The 27,638-nt window shown below is 43.8% G+C and overlaps 2 protein-coding genes across 2 annotated transcripts in view; both read left to right on the top strand.

The window, feature by feature from the left end:
* LOC116386300 (filamin A interacting protein 1-like) overlaps window positions 1-27,638 on the top strand; it is a 55,294-nt gene that overhangs the window by 5,556 nt on the left and 22,100 nt on the right. The window contains exons 2-4 of the mRNA XM_031852394.1: window positions 14,519-14,852; window positions 15,260-15,433; window positions 15,554-15,732. Of these exons, the coding sequence (XP_031708254.1) occupies window positions 14,529-14,852; window positions 15,260-15,433; window positions 15,554-15,732 (677 nt within the window). The 5' untranslated portion in view covers window positions 14,519-14,528. The remainder of the gene's footprint in view (window positions 1-14,518; window positions 14,853-15,259; window positions 15,434-15,553; window positions 15,733-27,638) is intronic.
* Window positions 2,091-5,732, top strand: LOC116386301 (cysteine-rich venom protein-like). The gene is made up of 7 exons (XM_031852395.1): window positions 2,091-3,866; window positions 4,128-4,246; window positions 4,463-4,553; window positions 4,862-5,004; window positions 5,088-5,182; window positions 5,343-5,425; window positions 5,549-5,732. The coding sequence occupies exons 1-7, from the start codon at window positions 3,719-3,721 to the stop codon at window positions 5,674-5,676; spliced, it is 807 nt and encodes a 268-aa protein (XP_031708255.1). The 5' UTR covers window positions 2,091-3,718; the 3' UTR covers window positions 5,677-5,732.

Consider the following 27,638-nt stretch of genomic DNA (forward strand, 5'->3'; position numbering starts at 1 on the left):
TTTGTTCAGAGTGGGGTTGTGTTTGGCAGCAGTGCTGCAGGGAGGAGGCCCAGGGCTCGACAGCGCATAGTGTCGGTGAGGGTGAAGGAGGGTGCATTACACCCATCTGCCAAGATGACTCATAGGCAGTGCAGGAGGCCAAAGCCACAATAGTGCTCCAGAGTTTGCCGTGGAAATTGTGCAGGATGAACTGCGGCTTTGTGTAGCTCATCCTGGAAGTGACGTGCTTTTATTTCAAAATATCCTCGCATCCTCTTTTTTAGCATCTTTCTACCCGAATCACCGGTTTGCCGAGAAATTGTGCACGACATGATCTAGAAACAAAGGTCTGCTGTCGTCCAATGTGCAAAAGAGATCCAAAATGTATCCTGAGAGAGAGCTGGCTTGAAGGAAAAGTTTCCACCTGATGTAGGCCTACACGTTGCACTGATGACTCATAGTGTAACAATGCACCGATCCTCGGCCAAAGAACAGAATCGCAGCAAAGCGTGTATGACTAAAGTACACCGATTATTCTGAAAGAGAAAACATGAATCAGCTCACTGAGAAATGTTGTTTTGCTGCTTGGAAGCAGCTGAATATTAAAAAACGCTAGAGAACAAGCCAGAGAACCTCTCACTCTGCGGTTACCTTGGGACAAACTCTGTCTCTTGTGGTACAAAGCAAGCGATCGATCGGGTTATCAAAATCCTCACAGTGTGTGCTGAGCTGATGAAGCGGCAAATCACAGACGTCTGAGCTCCGAATGTGATTAAACTGACTGACCATCGCAGGCAATATTACAATCACCTCACTTCCCCTCAAGATATTCCTATAATGAGATCTTGATCCCACGTAATAGTGTGCCAACAGGAAGCGACGGGGGACATTTTGGATGCACAAACTGCTCATTATAAACAAATCACATCTACCTGTTTGTTTGGAAATTCAATACAGTCCACCTAATTGTTTTGCTGATTGGCATTATCCTTGAGACTGTGGCACACTGTAGTGTGTGTATACAACAGCATATGACTTGTGAAAAGACGCAAGCATGACTCAGCGCACATCTTAATGAGGCGGTTGCTGGGCAACTGGGCTGGGGGCAAACCTGCAGGGACAAAAAGATGGAAGCCTACATTTAATTATCATTTTTAGTGTTCTTTGATGAGTTCAATTGAGAGTTGTTCCCTGGATGAGGAAGTTTAAATATAAAGTGTTTTAAGGAAGCTATAGCTGTGCTCTCCCACAATGCACTTCACCAACAGCTCCAGGAACACTTCAGAAAAAAGCAAACTATAACAAATGTGATTTTTCTTTAGAGTGAAGCTAACAGTTCCAACAACACTGACATCTGGAACACACAGCTGCAGATGAACTGATATTAAACTTCCTCAGACGTCAGTGTGTTGGTGTCTGGAGGCGGTGAAGAGACTCACTGCTGTTAAAGCGACAGCTCTGAATTCCTCCTCATTTTGGAATCTCAATTACAAGCCGATTGTGATGTAGGCTGATCGGTGGGAAACCCCTTTATCACTCGATAAATGAAAGCTTGGCAGCTGAAGGACGAATGCAGCAGACTACAGTACAGTTCCCCGATGCCTCAGCTCTTGCCTTGGTCTCACTTCTACTGTGCAGGGGATTGGATGACCCCTAATTTTAGCCCAGGGGTTTGTCGGCTACTGGACAGATTGGATTACAGGCTAAAAGGAGGAGACGCAGCAGTAATTAGCTTAGGAGATAATAAGAAACATCATAACATTTCTGTTTAGTTTGTGACTTCATATTGTATGTCCCCAAAGACAGATTATTTGAGTTCAAACTCAAGCAACTATTCTCATTGGATTGTGTTACGATCACATTTCATGTCCGTTCAATAGTTCTGGAGATATTGCTGTCAAAGCCACAAATGTCAGCCTGCTGGAGGTGCTAGAGGAAAAGCCAGATGTTCACCGAAGTAAGTTGCCTTCATCCTCTGGGAGTCAATCAAAAAAAGAACGACTTTTCAGTCCAGACTGAAGTGGTAGACTGACCAACATCGCCATCTTTATGTTGGCTGACGTGATTAATTAATGATGCATATTAATGTATATGCATGTATTGATATACAGATTTAATTGTAAAACTTTAATATAATACAGCTTGGAGCTGACTGTGACTGTGATACCTAGAGAATTACACACTCTGAGTCAACACAGGACTCAATGACCGACACTTCTGAGTTAATCTTTCAGTGAGAGGCAGGTTGTGTGTGACAGCATGTGGACCAGATGATGGATGCTGTGACCCTGTAATTCTCTACAGTCTGTCACTACTCCGATGGGTGGACATACTGAGAATGCACCAGTGGATGAACGAGTGCATGCTGATACTTCTTTCTTTTGTCGTTGTCTATCTGAAGGGGAACAGAGTATTGCTAGTGCAGCAGTCGCTGTTATTCTTTTCTTGGCGGACATTAAGGGAAAGGCCAGAGGTTAGCTGAACAGACATACTCGGATATAATTGTTTCTATACTGGTTGGTGAGACGGATGAGTACATTTACTTCTATAGAATAATATAACGCAATTACTGCAGACAAAGTGGCAGCCTGCTGACCAGCTGACTCTCTAATCTGCAGTCAGGGGCCCACTGAGCCCACGTTGCTTTGAGACATGAGAGGGACATGCATGTTTTCATCCTGGCCAGGTGATGGAAGCTGTTTCCTCGTAAAATCTACGGTATAGCTACTATGTCAAAATCCATGGCTCTTACTCATTTGTAAAAACACAACATTTCAGGCATACAAGCCGTCTGCAGGACGCCAGCTTTACCCATCTTGATTTTATTCCGTGTCTTGTAAATAAGGAATCCTATTTCTATTGTGTGAAATGTTAAATCCGTTGGGAGAAATATCGTTGTGTTTTGCACTTTCAGGCCACTGAACCAAACTAGCCCCAAAAGTTTAATAAACACACTGAGTAGTCAAAACATAACTCAACAAATATGCATTGTTGTTGAGGACAAAAACTCCAAAAGGCCACTCCCAAAACTAAAAAAGTGCTGCCCTCTGCTGGCTGAACAGAGCCAAGGGTCCCAAATAAGGCTCCATGCAAGCTCTGTAACATACAGAATTATCATTAACAGAATGTATGATGGACACTGGATGTTAAGAATCACCATTATCCACTGAATAAAGAGAATAAAAATAACTTACATATAATACGCAAACTGCCAGCGACGCCGATATTGTTTTCACTATGTCAGTCTGTTTGTGCCATCGTTGTAAAAAGTACAACTACTGTAGCAGGAACTTCCACAGACGAGGTGCGAGTACTTTGTCAGGACAGAAAGATAGCATCATGCAAACTGCAGTCAAGAAACTTTACAGCTGTGTAGTTCAGAGTTTGAAGATGGGTGTCATCCGAGCAAGGGTGCCCGAAGTACGGGGGTAAGACGTGGGGAAGGAGCCACTTTACGCCCCTGGTTCGCGGCTGCATCACGAGATTGACTCTAGCTAAATCTTATCAATGCACCCAACGTTAGTTTAACCTTTTCATTATCAAGGTATAGTTTAGATAGCATGTCCCATTTGACATTGCGCACCCTCTCATAACCTTGCCACATAAGAAGGTCATGCCTCTTTACCACAGTTATCATGGACACGTGTACGTACATAAACACAGACCTGCAGCTTTCCATACCTCATCAAGGGCATCTCACAGGTGCCACGTTGCCCTCCAGTCTGTATGTTAGTTTGTCATGTGTTGGTGCGGTGCTGCGTATATAAGCAACACCTGTGGCTCTTGGATGTTACCAGTCCTGGACTCAACGATGACTACGTACACTTTGACCGTCCTGTGCGCCTTGGGCGTCTTCGCTGCCTTGGCCTTTGGTTCCAGGCTGGTAAGTGACATCAATTTCCATCTCTAATAGGAAATGATATTGACTGTTGTGTTACGTCGTCTTAAAAATCCAGCATTTTTCTAAACGTACGTTATTTTTGCTACGAATGTGGAATTAACCAACCATTCTTTCTCTCCCCTCTCTGAAAACCATACCTGAAGGGAGGTGAGTGTTTGAAATTAGCACTATTATATTATCATTAATATTATTATTTATTATAATCATGCACTCACACTTCTGAAAATCTTGTTTTTTGGTTGTTTAGGCCCCGCAGAAGAATCCACAAACTTGTCCACAGTCCAAACTAACCCGACTAAGATTGTGAACAAGCATAACCAACTGAGAAGAGGTGTTCAGCCTACTGCTAGCAACATGTTGGAGATGGTAACATCCTGATGATGCATTCAAATCACTTCATAATTTCAAAGGAATAGTGTGCTTCACTGATTTTGACTCTGCGCATTGATTCTCGTTGGATCGAGTGCTTGATTTGATACAACATGTTCCGTCGTGCAGCATATGAGTAAAAGATAAAATGATGCATATATACAGTACTGGTCCATGTATAGTACCGGCTGATCCGCCCTCTGCTCCCCACAGAGCTGGAGCAGCGAGGCTGCAGCCAACGCTCAGAGATGGGCCAACACCTGCTCCATGAAGCACAGCCCGGACAGCAACAGAGTGATCAGCAGTAAGTTCATTGCTCTGTTTTGTTTTGCAGCTGGACTTTACAAAAAGTCAGCCACACTGTCATTTTACAAACACAAGAACCTCTGTATTATTTAATTGTTTGGGGGGGGAGGTTGTATAGCTCGTAACTTAATGTATGTGAGTCACACATAAAGTGGCAAAATGTCCGGGTCAGGGTTCAACTAAATGTCCTGGCTCCCCCAAAGACAGTGTGCAGTGAAGACGATCAATTTCCTGTGTGATCATGTGTTGAGTGCACATGCATGATGGTCTTTATGAAGTACACCTCTCTCTCCTCGTTATCTGCAGCTAGCGGCTGTGGAGAGAACCTGTACATGTCCAGCCAGCAGGACTCCTGGAGCGACGCTATCCAGGACTGGTATGACGAGGTGAAGGACTGGCGCTACGGAGTGGGATCTACCAATGGAGGAGTCGTCGGACACTTCACACAGGTGCACTGAGGCCTGAACAGCACTTATTAATTATGACTAACTTGCATTGCTATGGGCCAACACTGATCCTGTTCTCTGCACAGGTTGTCTGGTACAGGTCCAACAAGGTCGGCTGTGCTGTGGCCTACTGTCCCAACTCTAGTTACAAGTACTTTTACGTCTGCCAGTATTGCCCACCGTGAGTACAATACATTTTTCTCTTTTTTCTTCTTCTACACATCACTGAATAGTCATTAAATAGTTATTCAGGGTGGTTTTCCGCCTGTGACATGTTTGGTCCTAATATATACAGTATGTGCATTGCAGTTTAATATTTGATGCTTTGGGCTATTTTACAGCGGAAACCTCCAGTACTCTCGCCCCTACACAACAGGACCCTCCTGTGGTGACTGCCGCAACGCCTGCGACAACAAACTGTGCAGTAAGTGGCAAACGCTGAACCTCCTCATCTATTTTAGGATGCTTGGTGGACTCTGACTAGTGAGCGCTCCTGGGTTATGTTTAGTTTTATATTCACACATCTATTTTTCTCCGTCTCTTGCAGCCAACCCCTGTGCCTACACTGACCAGTACAGCAACTGTGCTGAACTGAAGGAGCAGTGGGGCTGCACAAACGGCGACGTGGCCTCTTGGTGTCCCGCCTCTTGCAAGTGCGGGTCTGAGATTAATTAAATGCCACATGTGGCTCTGACTCATCAGTCAGCTTCAATAAAATATGCATATCTGAAGCTTGTGTCCCTCTGCTGATTTCTGAACCGGTCAAATAGCCTGAAGTATTAAAACCAGTGATTAGAAAGGAGAACACATCCAAATCTTTATAGCTAATGTCTGTACTAATGAGAACACCCTTTTATTCTCCTCCTGTGGAATCCAGGCTGCATGAATTCCACAGGAAGCTGGAAAAAGGTAACTTCCTGTTAGATAAGAAGGCAACCTGACTTAAAAACACGTTGTCCGGCAAAAACATCTGCCGGTGTAGTGGCAATATTTACCAGCTGTGACAGCGAGTGAGTCTGTGTGTGTGTGTGTGTGTGTGTGTGTGTGTGTGTGTGTGTGTGTGTGTGTGTGTGTGTGTCTTATTGGCTAAATGTGGACCTGGAGACACCTAATGTAGCAGGAACTACCACGGAAGAGGTTTCGGGTACTTTGCCTGTGGACAGAACCGTGCAAGATGCACAAAACTCTACTGGTGTGTAGATGAGATCAAAATGAAGGCCACAGATGGGTTTGGTCCGAGCAAAGGAGCCGGAATTAAATGGGTAGAAAAATCTGGAGAGCTTGATCTAGTGTCGCAGCCGGTGTGATCCCTTCGCAGGATGGTTTCTAGTATTTATGAGTCCGGGTTTGTCGGTAAAAGCAACGTGTTTGTGCCTCGTATTGCTATTCTTTTGATGTGTTTTGTCTGTGTTTGTTTATCTGTGTGTACATGTTTGGGATGAAGCGGAGGGGATCATGGTGTCAGGACAGTGGGGTTTGTAGGTGATTTGTCTTCTCCCCTGGTGGCCCTTGTGGTGACAGATCACTCCAGATATTCACACCTTCCTACCATCGGATCTGTCTGGACACACAGGACACTTTGGAGGGGGGGGGGGACAGAGGATTGGATTTTAAAACAGGGAAAATGATCTGGATGTTTTTAAAATGTTGCCTAATCGGGGGGAAACAACTCTTTCTATCAACCTGAACGAAGGCAATTTAATTTCACAGGGAACACAATTATGCAGCTCTGGCAGCGCTTCTTCTTCTCTTCTTTTTTTCAAAGAAAGTAAGTACTCGGATCACAATTTAACAAACAAATAGTGCAAAAAAGCTAAAGAATCAGAAGCAGTTTTAGTTGTAAATGACTTTAATATTTCTTCATGCAGCTTTAGAGTCTCCTGCCAGACGAAGCCAGCCTGCCCCTGAACCGGATGACCCTTCTTATGGTGTGATACGTGTGATATTACTATCGCCAACTCAAACCCCATCCTCCCTTTCTCATCATCACCTGCTCCTAAACAGACAAGGTTACAGTCTGATGACACTGAGCATGGAGCACCTGCCAAGGCATGAAAGTCGATACAGGATATCAAATATATTGGGCGTGTTTAGAACATGCATAGAGGCTGGAAGCGGAGTCCAGCAGGGCTATACATAGATGCAAAGAGCAACAGTGAGAGAATGAGGTCCACTTCATGTGCCTCGTGTTGGGTTGTCCTGATTTACAGAATTACTGGCCCCATTAAAAAGTCACTCGGTCTCAGTTCTGGTTGAGAGATCACCGAACTTCTGTGCTGCTGTCTTTGTTTTCGCCAGCTTGGCCTTGTTATATGTGAAGACCTTGGCACGAGGTAAATCACTAATACACTGTGAAGACTTACACAATTACAGATGTTAGTCATGCACACACACACACACACTGTAAAACGCAGCGTTTGGAGCCAGCCATGAGATCATGTGAAAGACATTCTAATGGCAACACTGTTGCTCAAAAGCAGACCAACAACCAGACAGCAAGTGTGTGCATGAGAGTTTACAGTTTCATGGTTTAACATCAGACCTGGCTCTCCTCCCACATTGTAAACTCATGCAAATGTCTGCTGTACTTATTGTTACTTCACTTGGTTGTTTGAGATTCATTGCTCCCACTTCACATCTGAGGAGCTGTATCTCTGTTGATTTACTTCTGCACATATGGAACCTTTACTGACTTCAGAGTTTTTAAGTCGTAATGGCAACATGGCGCCCCCTGGTGAAAGATATATGTTCTTATATGACAAGAGATAACTAAACAACAGATCTATAACACGCACAGTACGGTGTGTTAGGACGACTGCTGGCATGGATTGGTCAATTCTACGCGCACGAGCAAAGTGTGTTATCGTTGCTTCATTTCCAGCTGGAAGACGTCTCTTGACGATGATCAGATTTATAACTGCACAGTGGAACTACATTGTTGCTGAATACGAACCCCGTCTCTGAGACATGGGGAAATGTGCTAAGCTGACACTGTTACAGTTTCTGGCCACTCCAAATATTTCCTGGGATTGCATCATCTAGCAGAGAGGGGGGCCTTGATGCCTTCTGCACCACACCGGCATCTGAACAGAGCTCTGCAGCTTTGAATAACAGCGTGCAGGCCTACGTCTCAGCTGAAACATCTCTGTTTGTCAGCTGTGGACGACTTCAGAGCAGAGGAATTCCCAAAACCACTGCTCTTGTTGCTTTACGGTCCAGCAGAAGGTAATGCTCGCAGGAAACATCTCCGACGGTTTTATGGCGCCTCGTCCGACCTCGAGGCCTGAAGGCTGATCGCTACCTGTTGCTGCAGCAACCCCTGCTCTGTTTGTAAACATTTCACAAGCGTCTTTTTTCGGCTGGATGATGGAAACCCCTCCGGCTCTGCGTGCTACTCTCTGACAGTCACCCTTTGGGTGCTGTTAGCATTACTGATGCATTTACCACTGTTTAATTACAGTCACAGTGGAGCAACGCAAGTAGAAACACTACAGCTCTATTTAAATTGTACAGTCTGGTCTCAATAACTCCCACATCTTCTTCCAAAGTATTCAACCTACAACATATTTATGAGCACTTAATGGTATCTGAAACCACTCACACACAATACGTCTGTTTGTCATTAAGACATCACGGTGCTGTTGTATTTATAGATGGCTTATCTGCTGTATTAATGGGCTCTGGAAGCTCACCGCCTCTAGCTGTAACAGCTGAATGCAAAACTCCTGCACCGTAAAAACAAGAACATGCATTATATGGACTCTTTTATATTCTTCTCAAGCTTATTTCAAGATGCGTTCACTCTGCCCAGCCAACACAATGTGAGCCTTCCACTGAGCCAAAAAGGAAAAGTGGCGATTTTGCATCTCAGAACTTCCCGACCTCCTTTGGTTCTGTTAGTTTGCAGTCTAATCATCACTGACATTACGTTTAACTTGCTGTTTTTGTCTCTCTTTCTGCTGCTCTTTCTGTGTGTGGCCTCCGCATGCATGCAAAGACATGAAAATGGTTGTGAATAATGATGTGCACGGATGAAATGTGTAATGTGTAAAGAATTACGGATGAATAACTGATGCCATGAATAACTAATGCGATATGCAAGCGTGTGTGGTACATTCACTGCAAAGCACAGTCCAGATATATAACAGGCTATGCATGCAGGAGGACAGTTTCCCCCATCTCTTATTCTTTGTGCTAAGCTAACAGATTGCTGGCGGTAGCTTGTTCGCAGTACAGACACAAGACTGGTATCAAAACTTTTGGCCATAAAACAAGAAGTCTATATCCCAAAACACAGAACTAATCCTTAACTTTAGGCACAACATGTCAAAACCAGCAATTCTCTCAGGCCTCAGACTAATGTGCTCGGATGCTAACCAGCGTTTGGGTATGTATCCATATATCGCATATATCAGCTCCTCCTAATGCAGGTTAATAGTTGTTGAAAAGACAACCCTGCATGTCAGAGTGTATCCGGCCGTGATTTTGAAAAGGTTTTACAAACGTTACATAATCTACTCATGCCACCTGAAAGCATTTAGTCCTCAAATGTTGATTTAAACACCAAAGTACCCTCTTTGAAAATGGTGATTTAGTGGACGCTTTGTGTACAGTAAACTGCATACAGAACCTCCAAAGGATCTACTGCAGCTCCTCCATCTTTCCCTCCCCTCTCTCTGCTCTCTTTTGATCTGCGTTTCTCTCCCCCTCAATCACATTGACAGCAGCATGATGTCAGGCTGCAGGAATTCACTCTGTAATCTGTGCAGCGGTGTGTGTGTGTGTGTGTGTGTGTGGGTGCGATGCGTATGTTCTGAGAGTGTCTGTGCGTTACTGACCACACAGGCTCCTGTTTGCATGTGTGTGTGCTGGAGAAAAGAGGGGAGTATTTATTTTTTAGCACACCTGCTTCCTCACCTTTCACCTTCTTGACATTAACGACCCTCCCTTTGCTTCGCAAACAGTGAAGTCATCACTACCTTGTTTTAGCTTTCAGGGACAGCGAGGGCTGAGAGTGTACTTAAAGGTGTATCCACAAAGTTTGTGTAACATCTGGGAAATGCTTTTTGTGTGTGTGGCAGGGGTGTGGCGCTGGTTTAGATTGTGGGTCCCAACAGTCACAGAAGAGATCCAAATGCCCCAAAATAATAAGCTATATCGCTTTCTGAAGTGTTCAGATGTGTGATAAAATGACTTGATGGCTGTTGTAGACGGACTTTATGAGGGTTTATGAGTTAGTGACTGGCTGGCAGGCATAAAAACTCTTTGAATGAATGAGCCTTTTGACCTGGTAGCTAGTCGGAGAAACGATGGTGGTCTCGGCTAGACAAGTCCAAACTGCCAACTGTTTCCAGGAACAGTTTTGCTTTTGGCTTTGGACATTGTCTTGACTGCTTAATGAGAGCACAAGGTAATGGAAGGGCCTCGGGGAAGGAGGGGGAAAAGGAAAGAGAGCTTATGAATGAATAAGCTGTTTTTCTATTAATATTGCTAATTTTGAGTGTAGCTCTAGGGATGGCAGTGGTCCACCACTTTGGTCCCGACTGAGATATTTCAACCACTATTGGATGAATTGCTGTGAAAGCTTGGACAAACATTCATGTTGCCGGGAGGATGACTCCCAGCAACTTTGGTGATCCTCTGACTTTTCATCTAGCGGCATCATCGGGCCAACATTTTAAACTGTCCAGTACTTTAGTTCATGACCAAATTTCCATCAGACTCCGCTGTATTTTGTGTCATCAAAATGTCATCGTGAGCGTTAGCATTTAGCCCAAAGCAGCCTCACAGAGCTGCTAGCATGGTTGTAGTCGTGATAAATGGAAAAGAGCTGCTTTGCCTCAGTGTGTGTGTGTGTTCACTTGCAAAAACCCTGATCGTCAACAAAAGCTACTGTGTGCACACATGTTATATGTCCGTATATAAATGTATGCATACCTGAAATGAAAAGTCATCGGAACTGTTACACCAAAAAAATACATTCATTAATCCTCCCTGTTTATCAGGCTTGTGCTTGAATGATTCTTTTCAATTTCAGTTGACTTAACTGCCAAAACCTAACTAAGCAGCCGAGTCCCTTGTATAAGATCTGAGCACCTGTTAATCATAACGTCACTTTCTGGCACTGATCCCCGTTAACAGAATGAAAATGATTGTCGTTTATTCAAGCTGCTCTGGCAGAAAGACGCCCCACACTGGCTGGATGGGATTAGTAAGCACGGTTAAGTCATCTCTGGGCCCTTTGACACATGTCACACACCCGTTCATTCATGCTTTTATTGTCCATGAGTACTTCAACAGATGGAGATCATGATGTATTAATATTGCGTCAGAAGCACAGGTACAAACATGATAACTGTAGGTTGAAAGTCATGAGAAATACTTGGCTGTGTCGATCAGGTCTCCAACTAAAAACATCTTTCCAAAGACGTTTTCTCAAAGACATAAACGTGTTCACTACCATGAATATTTATGGTTCGATCTGCTAAAGAAATGCCCCATAAGGCTTCGTCGGTGTTATTCAAGGTCTCGCGCCCCAGATGGTGGCTAATTAACTTTGTGTCTTGGCAGTTTTGTCTTCACACCTTCACCTAGACATAGACAACACGACGCGGTCACGGAGTAAATATGTGCGCACACAGCGTACACAAGCATTTTAAGAGCCAGTGTTCCTGCCTCCTCCGGCAAAGGAAATTTCCAAATTGCATCTTTGCTTAAGCTGTGCTTTCATTTGGCACCGTTGGCTTGCTGAAGTCTGTTTACACCTTTTTTAAATTTAGATTTGGACTGTAAAACTTATGAGGTTTGAAGCTCTGCTTCCATGTAGGTCTATCCACTTAAGTCTGAACAGTTTGCTTTTGTTTTTCTCACATTCAAAATGTTTATTATGGGTCTGTATCTGTCATAGCTTCAAATAAAAGCTCATTATGTTAAACTAATCATTTTGGTACATTAAGTGTAATTACGGCTTTGGGTTGATCTCATTAAAATCTTCAAATGACAAATTGGTAATGAAAGAAAGGTGTTTTGAACTACGGTCAAAACACCTTCCAGTCCATGAACACAAATCAGAAAAGCTTGGGTCCGATTTTCTAAACTCTTGCTCACCATTCCAGTATTTCACTTCTTTTTCCAGCTTTGCTCAATAAACCAATAACTAAAAATCAGGACCATCAGGAGCGCTCACCAGGGACTCCCGGCGGGCCCGCGTTACGCGTCTGCGACCCTCGGATTTGTTGCACAATCTCTGCTCACGTCTGTATCCAGCAGCTTTTTATTCATGTGTGTGTCAGTTGGAGCATCTGTGTGTGTGTGTGTTGCATCATGGCAACAGGCTGCCGTTGTAACTGACAGCTGATTTAATTATGTGTCTAGTTACTCATCAGAGGGGTTACATACTGTTCTAATGAAGGGAAGGTTACAAACATATTGTACATGAACGATATGAATGTCCATCACCTACATCTGTACAAACACACACTGTTCATTCCATCGCCTGTAGCCCCGATCTCTGAGTGGAGTCTGTCTTAGACTGCAGGGAATTACCTCAGCTCTGAATCATGTGGTGCCTTGCCGAGAGTGTGCACAATGCAGTCACTCAGCCATCTTTCTTACTCATAAACTGTCAGAGGGCCTCACACGGAGGCTGCACACACACTGCAGGAGTCTTGCACATATTGTTTCGAAAAGTCCAATTCGGAAATTTAGGTTGGAGTGGTGAGATCTTCGTTTCTGTCTCAGCGGCAACTGCACTGAGGCTGAAAATAATAACTTGCAAAGTAGTGCTGGAAGAAGTATCTTTTACTTTAAGTTCAGAGTGAAGCATTTACGATCGGCGACCTATTAGCAGGAATGTAATAAAATATTTGTGACTATATTTGTATCTGTGTGTGTCACCTGAAACTAAGAAGTTGTGTTTTTGTTAGCTTAGCCATTCCTGTCGTACATAGGGAGCGGTTCCTCTTCACGGGGTTCGTCATGGCTCAAGAGAGACTTTAGCGTTTTTAAGTTACCTAATGGCCAACGGATCATCACCATTTACGAGCTTTTAGAACGACGTGGAGCAATTCAACATTCATCTTCAGAAGTAAATCTAAGATCTACATGTTTTGTGTGTTGCCTGTCAGATGACAATTCTTGACAAATGACAAAATGAAAGTCAGTTACTGTTGTGAAATTCTGTCTTCAGCCAGAACACAAACCTTTGAGCTGGAAACAATTTGATATGATTCCAAACGGATGGATGATGTAATGCCTTCTCTCACATCAAACACTCGTACAAATGAGTTTCAGCATGTTTTCATCTCAGTCCTGCTTTGTCTTTTGAATATATTTACTTTAGCTGAGCATAACGCTGAGCTTACAGTTGCTTTGCCCGCGAGTCTGCAGTTTACAGCGTTCATCTATTTATCATCTTTTGATTTATCTAAATCAGTGAGTCACTGAAAGGCCCATTCATGAACCAGATGTCACAAAGACAAACTATACACTCCAAGCAAACCTTGGTAGGAAGCCACGATGCTGTTTATCTACTCTGATGTCACCGTTTCTTTTCCGATCACTCACCGGGCTCAAACACATCGGACCACCTATCATCATCTGTAAAAAAGACAAAGTAGGTACACAAGACGACCACAGCGCTTAAATCCTCTGGCGGGACTGATTTAAGCCGCCCTTTTTTACCGTCGAAAATGACACATTGTGTGGAAATTCATTAGCCGTGAATGACGGTTGGCAACGTTGAGTAATTCATAACGACAGGACTTAAAGTCTGGGGTCCAAAAAAGAGACTTTGTGGCATATTTTGCCAGTGACTAATGATTGACAGGCAATGACGACATGCTGCTGCGCTATATGTGTAACTGTACTTAGGTCTAGTTTACGGCTCAGCACAGTGTGACGAGATCCAATTGCACAGTCAAAACAAACATGAAACAAAAGTTATGTTCAGACATGCACAAACTCCAAGGATTTACAAGCACAGACGTAAACAGTTCTATTGCTTCTGGTCATGTACCTCACGGTACATGTCTGTGCTCACTGTGGAGGGTTTTTCTTATTTCTTGGGATTTGTCGGGTTTGTTTGAAAAATAGAAAAGACATCAATGAGTGAAGCAGTTTAAGTAAAAGTGGCATCCATGCACAGTAATGCCTGAATCATCTGGCCAGAAAATGTAAATCAAGGTATCTCATTAGTCACACAGTAACTCCTGGAAGGAAACAAACATCACAGATTGATTACACATGACAGTGTAAGAGCATCTGAGAGTGTGCAGCGTTATTTTAAGCCCTTAAAAGTCAAGGTCATGGATTCAAATGTGGCACATTATGTTTTCTGTTTGTTGTGTTGCCTCTGTTTTAACTTAATGCAAAGATAAATAATGCATTAGATTCACAAGACATACAAGACTAATGCAAGACGCTTAGACACTAACAGGAGACGTGGTGCAGTGTGTGCGTCTGGATGAAGGATATAAAAAAAACAGCCTCATTCTTCGATCTTCCATTCGTTCAACAGGTCGAGGAACATGCGGTCCCGTAGCAACAGTCTGGAGGACATAACCAAGGTCAAGGCGGCGCAGCAGCAGGCGGACACACGCAAGCGATCTGTAGAGCGAGTGGAGCCCTCGGGAAGGGCCGAGCGCCGCAGTCGACACCGGGAGCCGCCGGACGACACCGGCACCATTCAGCGGAATCGCAAGACGGCCAAGAACAGCACCTGTGCTGGTGGGAGTGAGAGTGGGAGTAGCAGCGCCAGCGGAGCTGCGAAAGCAGGTCGGAGGGAGAAGGGCAGGGACCTTTCCCGAGATGACCTCGTCTTTCTACTGAGCTTGCTGGAGGGAGAGCTGCAGGTAATCCAGACTGGAGAGATGACTGGGCCTTGGGAACAGCAGACATGGCACTGGCCCCAGTCAGACATAGAGTCAGACACGGTGGCTCAGTGGGCACTTGAGAAAGACTAAAAGCCTGTGTTAATAGACAGCCAACAGCTGAGGCTACTTCCTGTCATTCCAGCTCTGGATCCAGGAATCAATCAATGTTATTGTATGATAGCAACATGGCAAAGTCTGCATTATCGCTGAGGTTAAAGAAGCTAGATACAAGGAAACAAGGTAGAGAAAAGCAAATATATATAATATTTAAAAGGTCTCTCCTGCTAAAACTTAATCCTGCTGCTGCATATTTGAAGTCTGCTGCTTGTTAATCCTGTTTCACAAAGTTGAGTCTAACCAAATGCCCCTTTCTTCCCCCACTGCAGGCCAGAGATGAGGTGATCACAGTGCTGAAGGCAGAGAAAATGGACATGGCCCTGCTGGAGGCCAAATATGGCTTTGTCACACCACAGACAGTCCTGCAGTCCCTGCAGAGGGACGCCATCCAGGGCAAGGCTGACGTCTTCCAGGAGGACATCTACGAGAGGCCCATGGTCGAGGTAACACCAACTCTCAATTAAAAGACTCTATATAGGGTCTGAAACACCCTCAGTGACAGTGTCTGACTGACACAGAGCAGTCCAGATGTGACAGGTGTTTTCTATGTGCTGCCCCCACAGCTGGACAAGTTAGTGGAGAAGCAGAGGGAGACGCACCGGCGGATGCTGGAGCAGCTGTTGATGGTGGAGCAGTCGCACAAACAGGCCCTGTACAAGCTGGAGGACGAGAAGAGGAACCACGGAGAGTTCATGAAGAAGAGCGACGAGTTCACCAACCTGCTGGAGCAGGAGCGCGAGAGGTCAGTGTACGAGTTAACACCAGGAAGTCACTAAGAAAAGATGGCAGTCTTCCAACAAACAAACTACGACTGATGCAGCGCTATTATTTCATCCGTCATCTCCTCTGTCCTGAAGGTACGATGCGTCTTCATGCGTCGATGTCAGCATGCTCTTCAGAGCTGAAGTGCAACCGAAGCTCAGAGGCAGCAGCACAGAGCGAGGCACACTTGACGATCAGATTGTCTACGCTGCCGTTTTATAACGTGTTAAATGAGGTGGAAACACGTCTCTTCTGTGGATGTCAAATACAGAGCAGTCACTTGCAGTGTTCTGTTTACTGCTTCCTCAGCAATATCACACACACACACACACACAAAACTCACCATACATTTCATTTCATAACGTAACATTTCATATCGTCTATCACCTCATTGCACTTTAGCTGCAGCAGAATGTTTGAGTTGGACTGTGTGACGGCGGCCTGCGCTTTGTCACCGGGCAGATCAGGAAGGAAAAGGCTGCCATGAAAAATAGGCCTCTGTCCAGGGTCCAGCTAATTACCGCGTGAGAAAAAGCGAAAGATTTATATGACTGAGAGGAGAGCAAAAAAGAAAAAACGAAGCTAATGGCTCTGAGAAGCATCAATCACTCTGCATGCTCAACAAGACGCCAGATTACCACGGAAATAGTTGATGAGGGTGTATATTTTCAGCCTCAGGTTCGACAGCAGACGTCAGCGTGAGTAAAAGTACATAGACGCAAGTATGTGTTCAGTATCTGATGTTGTCATCTGTCCTCAGCAGGTGGACGTAACGCTGATTACGTAGCTGAGTGCAGACTTAGGCGTGTGTCATGTGTAAAGGTATTAGGTGTGTGTGCGTGGAGGTGTCCTCTAATACCTCATTCCCTCCCTGAGATGTTTGTCCAGACAACCCTCGCTTGAGACTACACCTCGGTATCGACTATAAGGTTACAAGCTTGTACTAATACCAGTACCGTTTTAGTGATGTCCCTGTGTTCCCAGAACAAAACTAAATCAGACCCAAGCTGAAACAAAAGCTAACCGACTCATCTTTTAAAACTTGCAGTCCAGCAGCCAATAAAATTGGGGATGAACTCCCATGTGCTGTCAAAACCTCCAGTGCTGATCACGAAAAACGTTTTAACAAGAAGATACATTTCTTTCATGTAACAGCCCACTACTCCTCTAAATATGTAGCGGTAGACATGGCATCAAGGCAGCCTCAGGAAGAAACAAAGAATCCCTGAGGAGCTTGAGTAAACGGCATTTCAGTCCTTCGCCCGAGCACAAAACCCAGAGTTTGTTCAGCGGCTTCTGTTCTGCTCTGCACTTCGTCCAAAACATTATTACAGAGGGCTAGAAAAACTGAAAACCCCAAAATAGCTTTGCCCTTCAAGAGGAAACTCTACTTATCACTTGTTTAAGGAGAGCTGAAGCAGCTCTCTGTGTTGTGGCAGCCACGGCTCGACACGTACAGTACGAGAGGCACCAGGTCGCACTGGGCTTTAATGTCACTCTGGTTAATGCGTTGTTGAATGATGCATTTTAGCTGGATATAATCATTTCCTTTTACTGGGTCCTGGAAAGTTGTGCTCACATCCTGGAGTAACCTGGAGAAAACCCTCTTTAAAAGCACACACTCGCGCTGTACAATTATAAACGTCCCTCCTGCTGTTGCCTTTTCTATTCTGACCTGATATCATAGCAGGGTTTTGACTCCGACTGCTGACTGTTTCACCCTGGAAGCCCCTAAAAAGCAAGTTAATCTGGGCAGGGGGGCTGGGGGGGGAGCCCGGCTCCCCTCCGATTAATTGGCGATCAAGCGGCCGTCCATGAGTGATGACCTCATCACGCGCCAGATACTGCAGGAGCAGCAGGGGTGTGAGAGCAAGAGCGGCATCTTAACCATCAACAGATGTTACCTACAACATGACTTCAGCGCACAGATATACACACACACACACACACACACACACACACACACACACACGCGCTGCGTACAGCTTCGCCACAGCAGGCATTTTGCTCGCCTTTGTTCTTCTGCACAGAAACTCGTTTTATGACCATCTGTATCCTCTGATTTCATGCATAGCGTAACAAAACTTGAATCCCGGCTCACGTTCGGATCATACTGACTGAAGTCAGTGTGTGGGGGAGTTCAGCTCATGTTGACATGTGATGCACTGAACCCAGAGAGGCCGCGTGGAAATACGAGCCCCCTGCTATCGTTACCCTTTAAAGCTACACGAGCTGATGTCTCCGGATGACAGCAACGGGAACATGAACTTGGAAGCGCGGCAGAACTGCCGTGATGTAATGGCAGTAAAATGCACACAGCGTCCTCATGTTTACCAAGCCAGCTGGTCTGGGATCATTTTATACTGAAGGGAGGCAAAAGGTCTAGTGTTGCTGAATCCAGGCTTCTTTGGATGGAAGCCTCACTTGCATGGTTGACATTATTGCCAATATGATCCTGGGCTACATGACAGCTGAAACATTTTAAAATCAGATGTCTGTGACTTGTTGAATGTCACTCTATTTCAGCAACATTTTATGATTCACATTAATAAAATGTGCGTACTTTCCCACCATTTCCTGTATTTCATCAGTCATCACGCTTGCACAATGCATCAGGGCCTTCATGAGCGTGTTCAATAGCTGTGAAACTGCCATAGAAACAAAGGGTGTGATGGGAAAACAGCCCGCAGAGGATATGAAACAAACGTGTTGACATAATGTACTGGCACAATAACTTATAATCAGTATTTATTATTATTATCATTAGGGGGGAGCACAGTAGCTGCTAACGTGACACCGCACTTCCTCGTCTTAATGATTTGCAGGGCACACAATATATCTTCATGCCATCTGGTTGACTTAACTGCAGCAGTGGTGACGTCACTAGTGTGGATCCGATGGAGAACATTCTTCGGCGATGTCCTCACCATCGCTGAGATGCTTATTACCCGGACCTGCCCTGTTCCTTTGAAACAGAGCACAGCGATCTGGGATTTTTTTGGGGGGTTATTAATTATTAGTGTTCCCGTCTCTGCCGGTTCACCTTAGAGGTTGTAAACTTTGCAAAAAAAAAAACAGTTATACAGCATTTTAGGAAGTTGTCAAGCAGATGTATTTGCTGTTTACACACATATTCCAGTGCGTGCATGAGCAGGATCTGTCTTCACCTATGCGTTGTTAAGATATCAGTACTCCTAAAACTGTTGGTGAGGAGACAGAAATCTGCCTCATTCATCAAGTGTAGCCGACGTGTGATTGCTGAGGCCGTTACGTCTGTTCCTGACTCGGAGGAGGAGCACACCTGTATTCCTCCCAAAGATGTCTCAGCCTGGTGCATTTTATACATTCCTGCTCAAAGCCAGCTTCAAGCTTTTTGATATGATAAATGAGAAGATGAGATATGTTTTAGGAGAAATTGTCTGGTCAGTTTCAAACTCAGACATTCTAAACTTTCGGGAAACATATGTTCTGTTTGTTAAATGTTGGTACAGGAAAAGCACGCGTTTTTGAAACCTTTCCTTTTATGGGAAGGAAAGCTACTCCTCGCTCTGACTGCAGCATATGACGTGACTCAGATATTTGCAGTTGTACGCTTTGAAGCCCCACCAGCGTGCCCCCGTGTTGAGGTCAGGAATCACACCAACATGACACATTCAGCGACTGCCTCTACGCACACACAACGTGCAGCCACCTCTTCACACTCGAAACACATTCTGACAAATGCGTCAGTGCATCGCTGGAGTTCTCCAAAAAAACGTTATGAGAACGTCGTCTAGTTTAGACGACAAATATGCAACTAAACACTGAGTTTATGGACAAAGTGAATCCAGAAAGAGAAGGGCAACACAGAAGGAACGACGGAAAAGACTTTGCAGTGCACAGATTTATGGGATAGCTGTTGATGTCACGGTGGCTCCGTTGCCAGAAATGATGTGATGTTCTGGCCTTTTTGACAATCATTAGAAAAAAGGTTTCAAGAAGATTTACAGCTGATGTGTTCAAAAAGGAAAATTGGATTTTTTTCATCAGTAGTCGGTGGTGGAAAGTAATTAAGCACATTTATTTCAACCTCAATAAATGTCAGAGGGAAAGTGTTTTCTAATTAAATGCATTTATTTGACAGCAACATTTTGATCTAAATTGTTGTTCTTTAAGTAGTCCCTGTGACTTTAACAATAAAGTATATTCTTGTAACTTGCTGCAACTCAACAGTCACAACTTAAGTTACTGGTGATAACAAACAGCGGCACATGTGTGATTGACCAGCATTGTAGCTAATGTGATTAAAAACTAGTTAAAAAATACCAATACCAAGTTGGAATTTTTCATTAATTAATCAATCATGAAGTTAACTTTGCCTTGATCATTTATTTGATAACACAAACATATTTAACGTCTCAAAATCTCAGTTTAAGCTGATTGGTCCTCCTGTGGTCGTTCTGAGCACTGATTGGCTTCACAGATGGAACTTAATTGAACCAAGTTAGAGAACTGCTGTATCTAAAATCACTCCGTATTTACTATATAGGGCACCGTATGTACTGTCAGTCACCGACATTTGACATCATTATGCAACGTAGAATTAAATTTGAAGTTCAGATTTGGGTTTTGGGGTATGATCTACAAGTATTGATGGGATGGGAACATGGAATGCTTTGCTTGTGTATCTAGACACTCGTCACTATCATTTCCACATCGTAGGAAAAACTGAGTGGCCACTGACCTAATTCAGGCTGGTCAGCCAACACTCCTTCTTCTGCTTTGGCCAGATAAGGAGCAGAACGCTCCACAGTCTCCTCCACCTCTGGCTCATTTGTCTGACTCTACTGTGACAAGGCTGATGGTATTAACACAAGGCAACTCATCCTCTTTTTCTGTCCCTTTAACCTTTAAAGCTGTTGAACTGCACAACGTTATCTATAAACTGTAAGACACTGACTCTGCCTGCAGAGCGATTTATTTGAAAAACTATGTTTTCCTACAGTTATACCCTTTTCCAACCAAAATTCGAGAACAGGGTTAGTAAAACCAAGACAGCTGTTGTCGTCATTTCTTCTTTTTTTAATATCTGTTACTTATTCAGTCCCTCTTTCAAACTCTCAAACCAGAGTTGATGATTATTGGACCAGTGGAAAGACTAACAAAGTTTTATTTTGTGTGTTTTATAATGTTGTTTTTGTTTAGTCATGGAATTATTTCACAGCTAAAATATGAAGGTAATCTTAAAGTGCACCAACACTCACAGATGCAGAGCAACTCTGCACTGCAGATGTGCCGGTAGCGGCGCATCAATAGATGTCAGAGGACAAAAGGCAGTAACACAAAACAGACACCACGCACATAAAAGCGTATTTTTATGTGTGCACCCTTATTTAAAGTGTGTGTGTGCGAGACTGTCAAAGTATTACTCCGCTACATCTGCAAACTAGGTGGTAATTAGGCCCCGAGAGTCGTCATTGCATGGCGTAATGTGATTACATCTCCCTGACAGAATGCAGCGATTAGACCTCACCGACCACAAGGACGCGAGACTCGCTGCTCGTTATTTTCCAACCTTTTTCAAAACTTGCTTTAAAAGGAGAGAAGCCTTAAAATAGAACTTAAATGCTGTACTGTACGCTATTTCTGTTCTGGGAAAGTCTTTTCACTGGTTTTGTAGAGTAAGTGTGGAATAATTTGAAGAAATCTATTAAATCAGCTTCTCGTTTCACAGACAGGAGTGCAGAAGGTGGCCAAATAAAGGCATATTTTCTGCTGTAACACTGTGGGAAAAGTCATTTTTCTAACCAGTATGTATGTTAAAGTGCATTTTTCTGTTTTTAAAGGGTATAAGCCTCAGTATGGGGCTGCGTTATCAGACTGGATCGTGTCTCTGCAGTGACAAGGTGCTTTGTTGATGGCAAAATGGCATCTGTTTGACAACACATGAAATATTTCAGTCAAATTGAGCCACAGTGTCCTCAGAGCATTAAGACGGATAATTTGTAACGTCTGTCAGCGTTTGGAAAAATAAAAATAAAAACAGAAAGAACTGAATAGTCTACTGGACAGAGCTTGACAAATGATTCTGGTGACTGGGAAGCTGCAGGAGTGACGAATGAGCCAATCTTCTATTTGTGAAAGGAAATAGCAGCGAGGGCGGAGGGCCGGGGTCAAGGAGTAAAAAATGCAGCTAATGTAGAGTTAGCATGACATTTCTACGCTTGCTGTGAACCGTGCGGGGCCTCTGCCAGAGCTGGAGACAGCGAATGATGGCGGGACTCAAATTGCAACAGGCAACGGAGAGAATCCAAAGAACGACATCCGAGCTTGACATTGCAGAGGATACATTGACCCACCAGCGAGGGCTAACCTCTCTGATTTACCTTCTTCTCACATTTGTTATGGCAGACACCTTGTTGAGTTACAGCTTGGCAAAACATGGTCAAAGGGAAGCAATTTTTAACTCCCGTCCTGTCAGGCTGCAAGGAAGCGACAGCGAGAAACTTGCACATTACGTCCTCGTAGCTGGCAGCTGCAGCGTCTGAACAATGAGCCTGTGCCTGCGCTCGCAGCCAACTCGGTGTCGAGATAGTGAGTGAAATATGGAGGGAGGGAAGAGCCCGCCTGGATCTGCCAACTCAAATGTCTCATTGTGGGGAATGGGCTATCTGGACGTGGCCTCGGTGGATTGTGCAAACAGGGAAAGTGAATCAATGTGGTGACATTTCCCCCCTTTTGTTTTGAACAAAGACAGGATTGCTGCTGTGCTGTAGCAGGCCGTTAACATGATGGAATATATAGTAATTACATATTTGGTATTCAAACGCCGTACATGGATTGATTTCAACACATTATGTAGTTGTAAGCAGGACATTTCTAAGTATTTATTAATGTATTTGTCAAGGATTATTATGGTGTGTAAACAGTTAATGGATAATTAATAATGGTATTACAAAGCTGGTGTTATATTTATGGATACTGTATGCAGCATGATTGCACTAATGTGTAAAGAATACGATTATAAATGTGCTCTAAAATGGACTCAAGGTCCACTTACTACATTTGTACCAGAGCTTTGGGCCACATTGCATAGATTCAACAGCGGGTGGAGTAAAAAAACGTTTTTTAAATGAAAAAATATATACTTCAATAATAAATATAAGTATGATACATACTTCATTATATTGATAATCATTCAATTGTTTATACACCAGTTATGGAAGCTTCAAATTCATTATATACAAACTTAAAGACTTGATCTCTGCCTGCAACATAATAATAACAATTAAATTAAATTAATTATAAGCTAAATTAAATAATTATTTTATTTTTGCTTATAAATACTAAATGGGGAGATAAAATAAAGTGTTTAAGAATATATTACAAAAAAGGTATTCTGGCAACACTTTGGCAGATGAGTCCTCTCAGGACGTTTGTGTTAGCGCAACTCATGACCTCATATCCTGTTTCAACCACTGGGAGGAAGAGTCATTTTAGCCGAGCCTTACAGGCAATAAAACCCTGCCCAGGGGACTGTTTTTGGCACAAAAAGAGGATCGCTTTCAGTTATCTTTTTGTTTTTCTCTCACTACATTACACAATGGAAATCGTTGCCTACAAGTCCTCCCTCTCATTCGGGAAGTTCACACCCCACCACATGTCACTCATCTTGCTGTGTAGGCAAAGCAGTGATTTATGCTTTTCACCTCACCTTAAACGACAACACGGCCTCAACAAACAACACAAAATAGAATTTTATATTTTTTTTACCTTCTTAACCGTATTAGAATATCTATATTTATTTTTAGATAAATATTTTGACATCCAGTAAAAGATCCCATTCTTGAGTCATTGTGTCTGCAGGGATTTTATGGGATTTGAGTAAAATTGGAAATAGCTCTTGTAACTTTAAAGCACCTGATTTAGAGGGGCTGACTGGTAATGACGGATGTTTACAGGGAGCAGGGTTTCATTTACTTTTCCTTGACGAAGTTTGTCTGGAAAACAAAGCCACTGCTTTTGGTTCCTAGTAATTACAGCTCTTTATTGGTGGCTGAGGGAATTGGATCTTCTTGTGTCGGGTACGATGTTTAACATTCATCATCTCAAAGGAATTTAAATATGTAAAAAAGTGAGTGGAGGTAAAAGTTGATGGTCGTTGTGGGAGGCTGTATTAGAGGACCTGTCGAGACTGAGGTGGTCGGGTGTCAAGATGTGATATGGAGACCAAAATGTAAAACTTTGGAGATTGACTGTTTGGCGGAGAACAATAGAGAGCTGTCAGAGGGACCACCGTGTCGCAGTGCATCCTGGGCTTTGACAGGACTCTCAGACCAACCAGGAAATAAGAGCCACAGTTGGGTTTTAAATTCCCTCCGCCCAGATCCGATGCAAGGTGCTGGAGATGATTGATGAGAAGGCGTTGCTGTAAGGCTACAAGACTGGAGAATAGCTGGCACTGGTCTGTTACAAGGCTGAGATACGAGGGTAAACATTATCTTTTCAGACACACCGTTCCCTCAATAGTAACGAATGATTTTAGAAATATCTGAAGGAAATCCTTCTAATCTAATCATTATGTAGCTGTGAGTAATGTCATGAGAAATATTTGTATAAAACATGTGGAAGCAATGTTTAACAGTTTAATGTTTTACAAGCCTACCGAGCCTCCGCAGAGATGTAATTTAACTCTCAATAATGTGCATGACTTAACAGGAAACCAAATCCTCAAAGTCGTTTTGTGGCAGGAGATGAGACCAGAGCAGAGCTAGTTAATACACCAGTGCAACAACTCTGATGGCTCCAGGGTTGATAAGTTATGAGAATACACGTTTTGAGCTGCAGTGTCATAACAGCAAAACAAACAACATCCACCTTCCCTTCCTCCGCCCAAAACTCTGAACCGCACTCGTCCTACAAGTCATTTTCTAAAGTAAAACGGTCTTTTTGATCCAAGCCCAAAACCTCAATTACACTGTATTTTTCCAAGATTAAAGTATATGCAGTCAACTTAGATTTACTCAGAAATCTCCTATCCTGATGCTGCGCTGACCTGGGGAGGTCAGTGAGCCATGAACTGCTGGCTGACCCCTGAAGGATAAAGACGTCCGGGAGATGATTGCTTTTTTTTAAGGGGTTGCAGCAGGATTTAAAATTGTTTGTGTGCTCCACCATAAAACGATTTGTGTAATGAAATCAGACTTTTTTTGAAAGTCCAGGGGCTGATATCTCAGGACAAATGTTTTTGGGCTTGAAACCGAGCAAACCCTCCTGGCAGAGGTGAAGAAGGGTGGGTGGGAAGCATGACTAAAGGGTGGAAAAACGGTTTAAAGGGTCTATCCAGTTTCAGGAGCCTCTCATGGTTTAGTGTAGTGGAAGAAAGGGGAAGTATCCATGTCAGCTAGGAGACAAGTAAGGTTGGATACTAAACCCTTACGAGGCTTCTGCAGAGCTGAGTGTGACATTAAATGTTTTATGCTTTATTTGTTCTGGTTTCTTTACTCTATAGTTCCTCATCTCATTCCTCCAGAAGACACTAATGTTTTGTTTTATTATCAGCCCACAAAGTATTGAAGTGCCACAGTGGCAGTGCAGAGAATATCTCCTCATATCACCTATAATCTGTGTAAAAGCATCCAACAGGAGGGCTCTTGTAAAGTTTAAGCGTGCCAAGGAGGAGGTACGGTATCTGCGGTCTGGACAAAGAGAGACAAGAGAGAATAAATGCTATGCCTGGATCTCTCTAATTTAATGTAAGTATAGCATGAGCTCATTCCTGAGGTGCAAACAAAGAAAATATGAGCTCACATTTCGAGAAGCCGTATATTACAGCCAGTTTTATGCTCAAGCCAAAATATCATAAAAATCAGATTTAGCAGCTATGCTTTTGCTCTGCTAGGCCTTGGCGTCATTTCAAACGAACCGCACGGCATCCGCATTTTAATATTACACTTTGAATGGAAGCCTTTCTCTTGCTTGGGAAGGGTCAAATTAAATGCAAATTTTAGGATCAAATGAAAAACTGATTTGGGATTAGGTTTGAGTCCATGGAGTTATTTTTCACCAGGCTCCCCTAGCTCAAGGCCCTGGTGCCTTTGGGAGACCAAATGTTGAAAAGTAGGCTTGTGATGGGAATGTTATTGCCAACCTTTGGGAGCTTAAGCCCCAGCTAAGCCCCGACTACTCAAGTGGAGCGTCTGAGCAGCCAACAGTGTGAGGCCGCTGTTGCATTAGCAACCTCCCAGGTGTATATGTTCACTATAATGCTGCAGAGTGGAGATGTTGCAGAAAAACATGTCACGCAAAATGCAATTATGATCCTTCTCGAAAAAGCATAAATCACTTTGCACGACAAACTCGTTCTTCACGAAAATCTCATTGACCAGCGATATAATTATTAGCATTTGCAAAATGTAAAAAACAAGAGGACAGAAGGGCATATAAAGATCCCTGCAACTACGGCAACAGATGTTTTTTACATTTTTTAAATATCTTGTAAAACCTCTCAAGACTAGGCTTCCTGCCAGAGCTAATTGCACTAAAATAAAATAAAATCACCATCAATCCTCATCAACACTGGAAGCCAGTGGACAAAGCTAAACCTTGTAACCCTCTCTGGAACCCCTCCAGATGTGAGCCATGTGTTGTGTTCAGTCACTGAGGTGAGGCTAGTCGTGTCTATCCAGACGGTGACATCACCTAGAATAGAGACGGGCTAAAATCCAACATTCAGGCCTTTCAATTAATAACGCTGCTGATCTGAGCCTCTCAGGCAGCCCCTCGACATGAACCGAGGTATCCCGCTGGTGCACTTCATCAACATTAGAAGTGTTTTCTGCCACGGGGATCCTGATGCAGCCAAGAGACCTGAAAACACCAGGGCTGCACTTTACCACAGTATCCCTAACATGCTCCTTCCTTTACTTCCCTGAGTGGTTTCAGATTTTATGGACTGGCGTGGCATAAAGTCATGGTTGAAACCAGCTACAAAAGGGAGCAGACTGGACCTAAACCAGGTTGCAGGATAAAAGGTGACCTGAAGAACATTAAAAAAAGATATCCATTTACTGTCTCAGGACTGAGGACTTGTATTATGCCAAACCATCATGTTTTTCCTAGTTTTGCCTCAATCTAACCAGCGGCGTTTCATGACGTTAACCACGCGTAATCCTTCTGCGTCATTTACTATGCAAAAGGCAAGCGGCAAAATACGACGAGGATGAGATCATGTTGCATTGTGACTCTAGATACATGACATGAGACAACTAAATAGCTGCTTGTATAACACAAAGTGCAATCAAGCATCCATCTATTGTACAGAGGATAAACTCAAGCTGTTTGCATCACTCAATTAAATTAAATGTGACACACTCTCCATGGCAATCATTTTGTGAGGAAAGAACCCACGGGAAACAAAAGGGCGACACGCTGCCAAGAAAAGCATCGTTGGGACGTCATACAGCAATCCATGGGAAATTGAAACGATGACGTGGCGGCTGAGCGGTGTGAGCCTCAGTCTGCTTCTCCTCACATTTTAATTAAGAGTCAGAGGCAATTTTAGGCCAGTTTCCAAGTAACTGGGATAATGAAAGCTGCACGCCTGGACAGGAAGTGAGCAGACAATAGAAAGAGCTTGTGTCCAGGATCCCAAACCACCGCCCAGCCGGGGTGTCATCCCCTCCGAGCTCTCTGGGAGGGGAGTGATGTCACCCTAACGCGCCCACTAAGACAGCCGAGCACACAGACTCACGGTCCATCACAGCTCTGTCTCACTTAAGTAAATTCCAGCGTCACACCCCACATCCCGAATCACTATCATTTACATTCCTCCGGAACACAAAGAGGCGAGCAGCGAGTGGGAGGATCCCGGGACGGAGCGAGCAGCTGGCTGGCTGTGATGGAAAG

The sequence above is a fragment of the Anarrhichthys ocellatus genome, unplaced genomic scaffold, assembly GCF_004355925.1.
Source record: "Anarrhichthys ocellatus isolate YVR2014 unplaced genomic scaffold, GSC_Weel_1.0 scaffold12, whole genome shotgun sequence".
Classification (NCBI taxonomy): domain Eukaryota; kingdom Metazoa; phylum Chordata; class Actinopteri; order Perciformes; family Anarhichadidae; genus Anarrhichthys; species Anarrhichthys ocellatus.

Excerpts from the sequence above, each read along its gene's own strand:
- LOC116386301 (XM_031852395.1), top strand. The coding sequence starts at position 3,719 with ATGTGTTGGTGCGGTGCTGCGTATATAAGCAACACCTGTGGCTCTTGG. Across the intron at positions 3,867-4,127 it reads CTTTGGTTCCAGGCTGGTAA|GCCCCGCAGAAGAATCCACA; the intron begins GTGACATCAATT and ends TTGGTTGTTTAG. Across the intron at positions 4,247-4,462 it reads CTAGCAACATGTTGGAGATG|AGCTGGAGCAGCGAGGCTGC; the intron begins GTAACATCCTGA and ends TGCTCCCCACAG.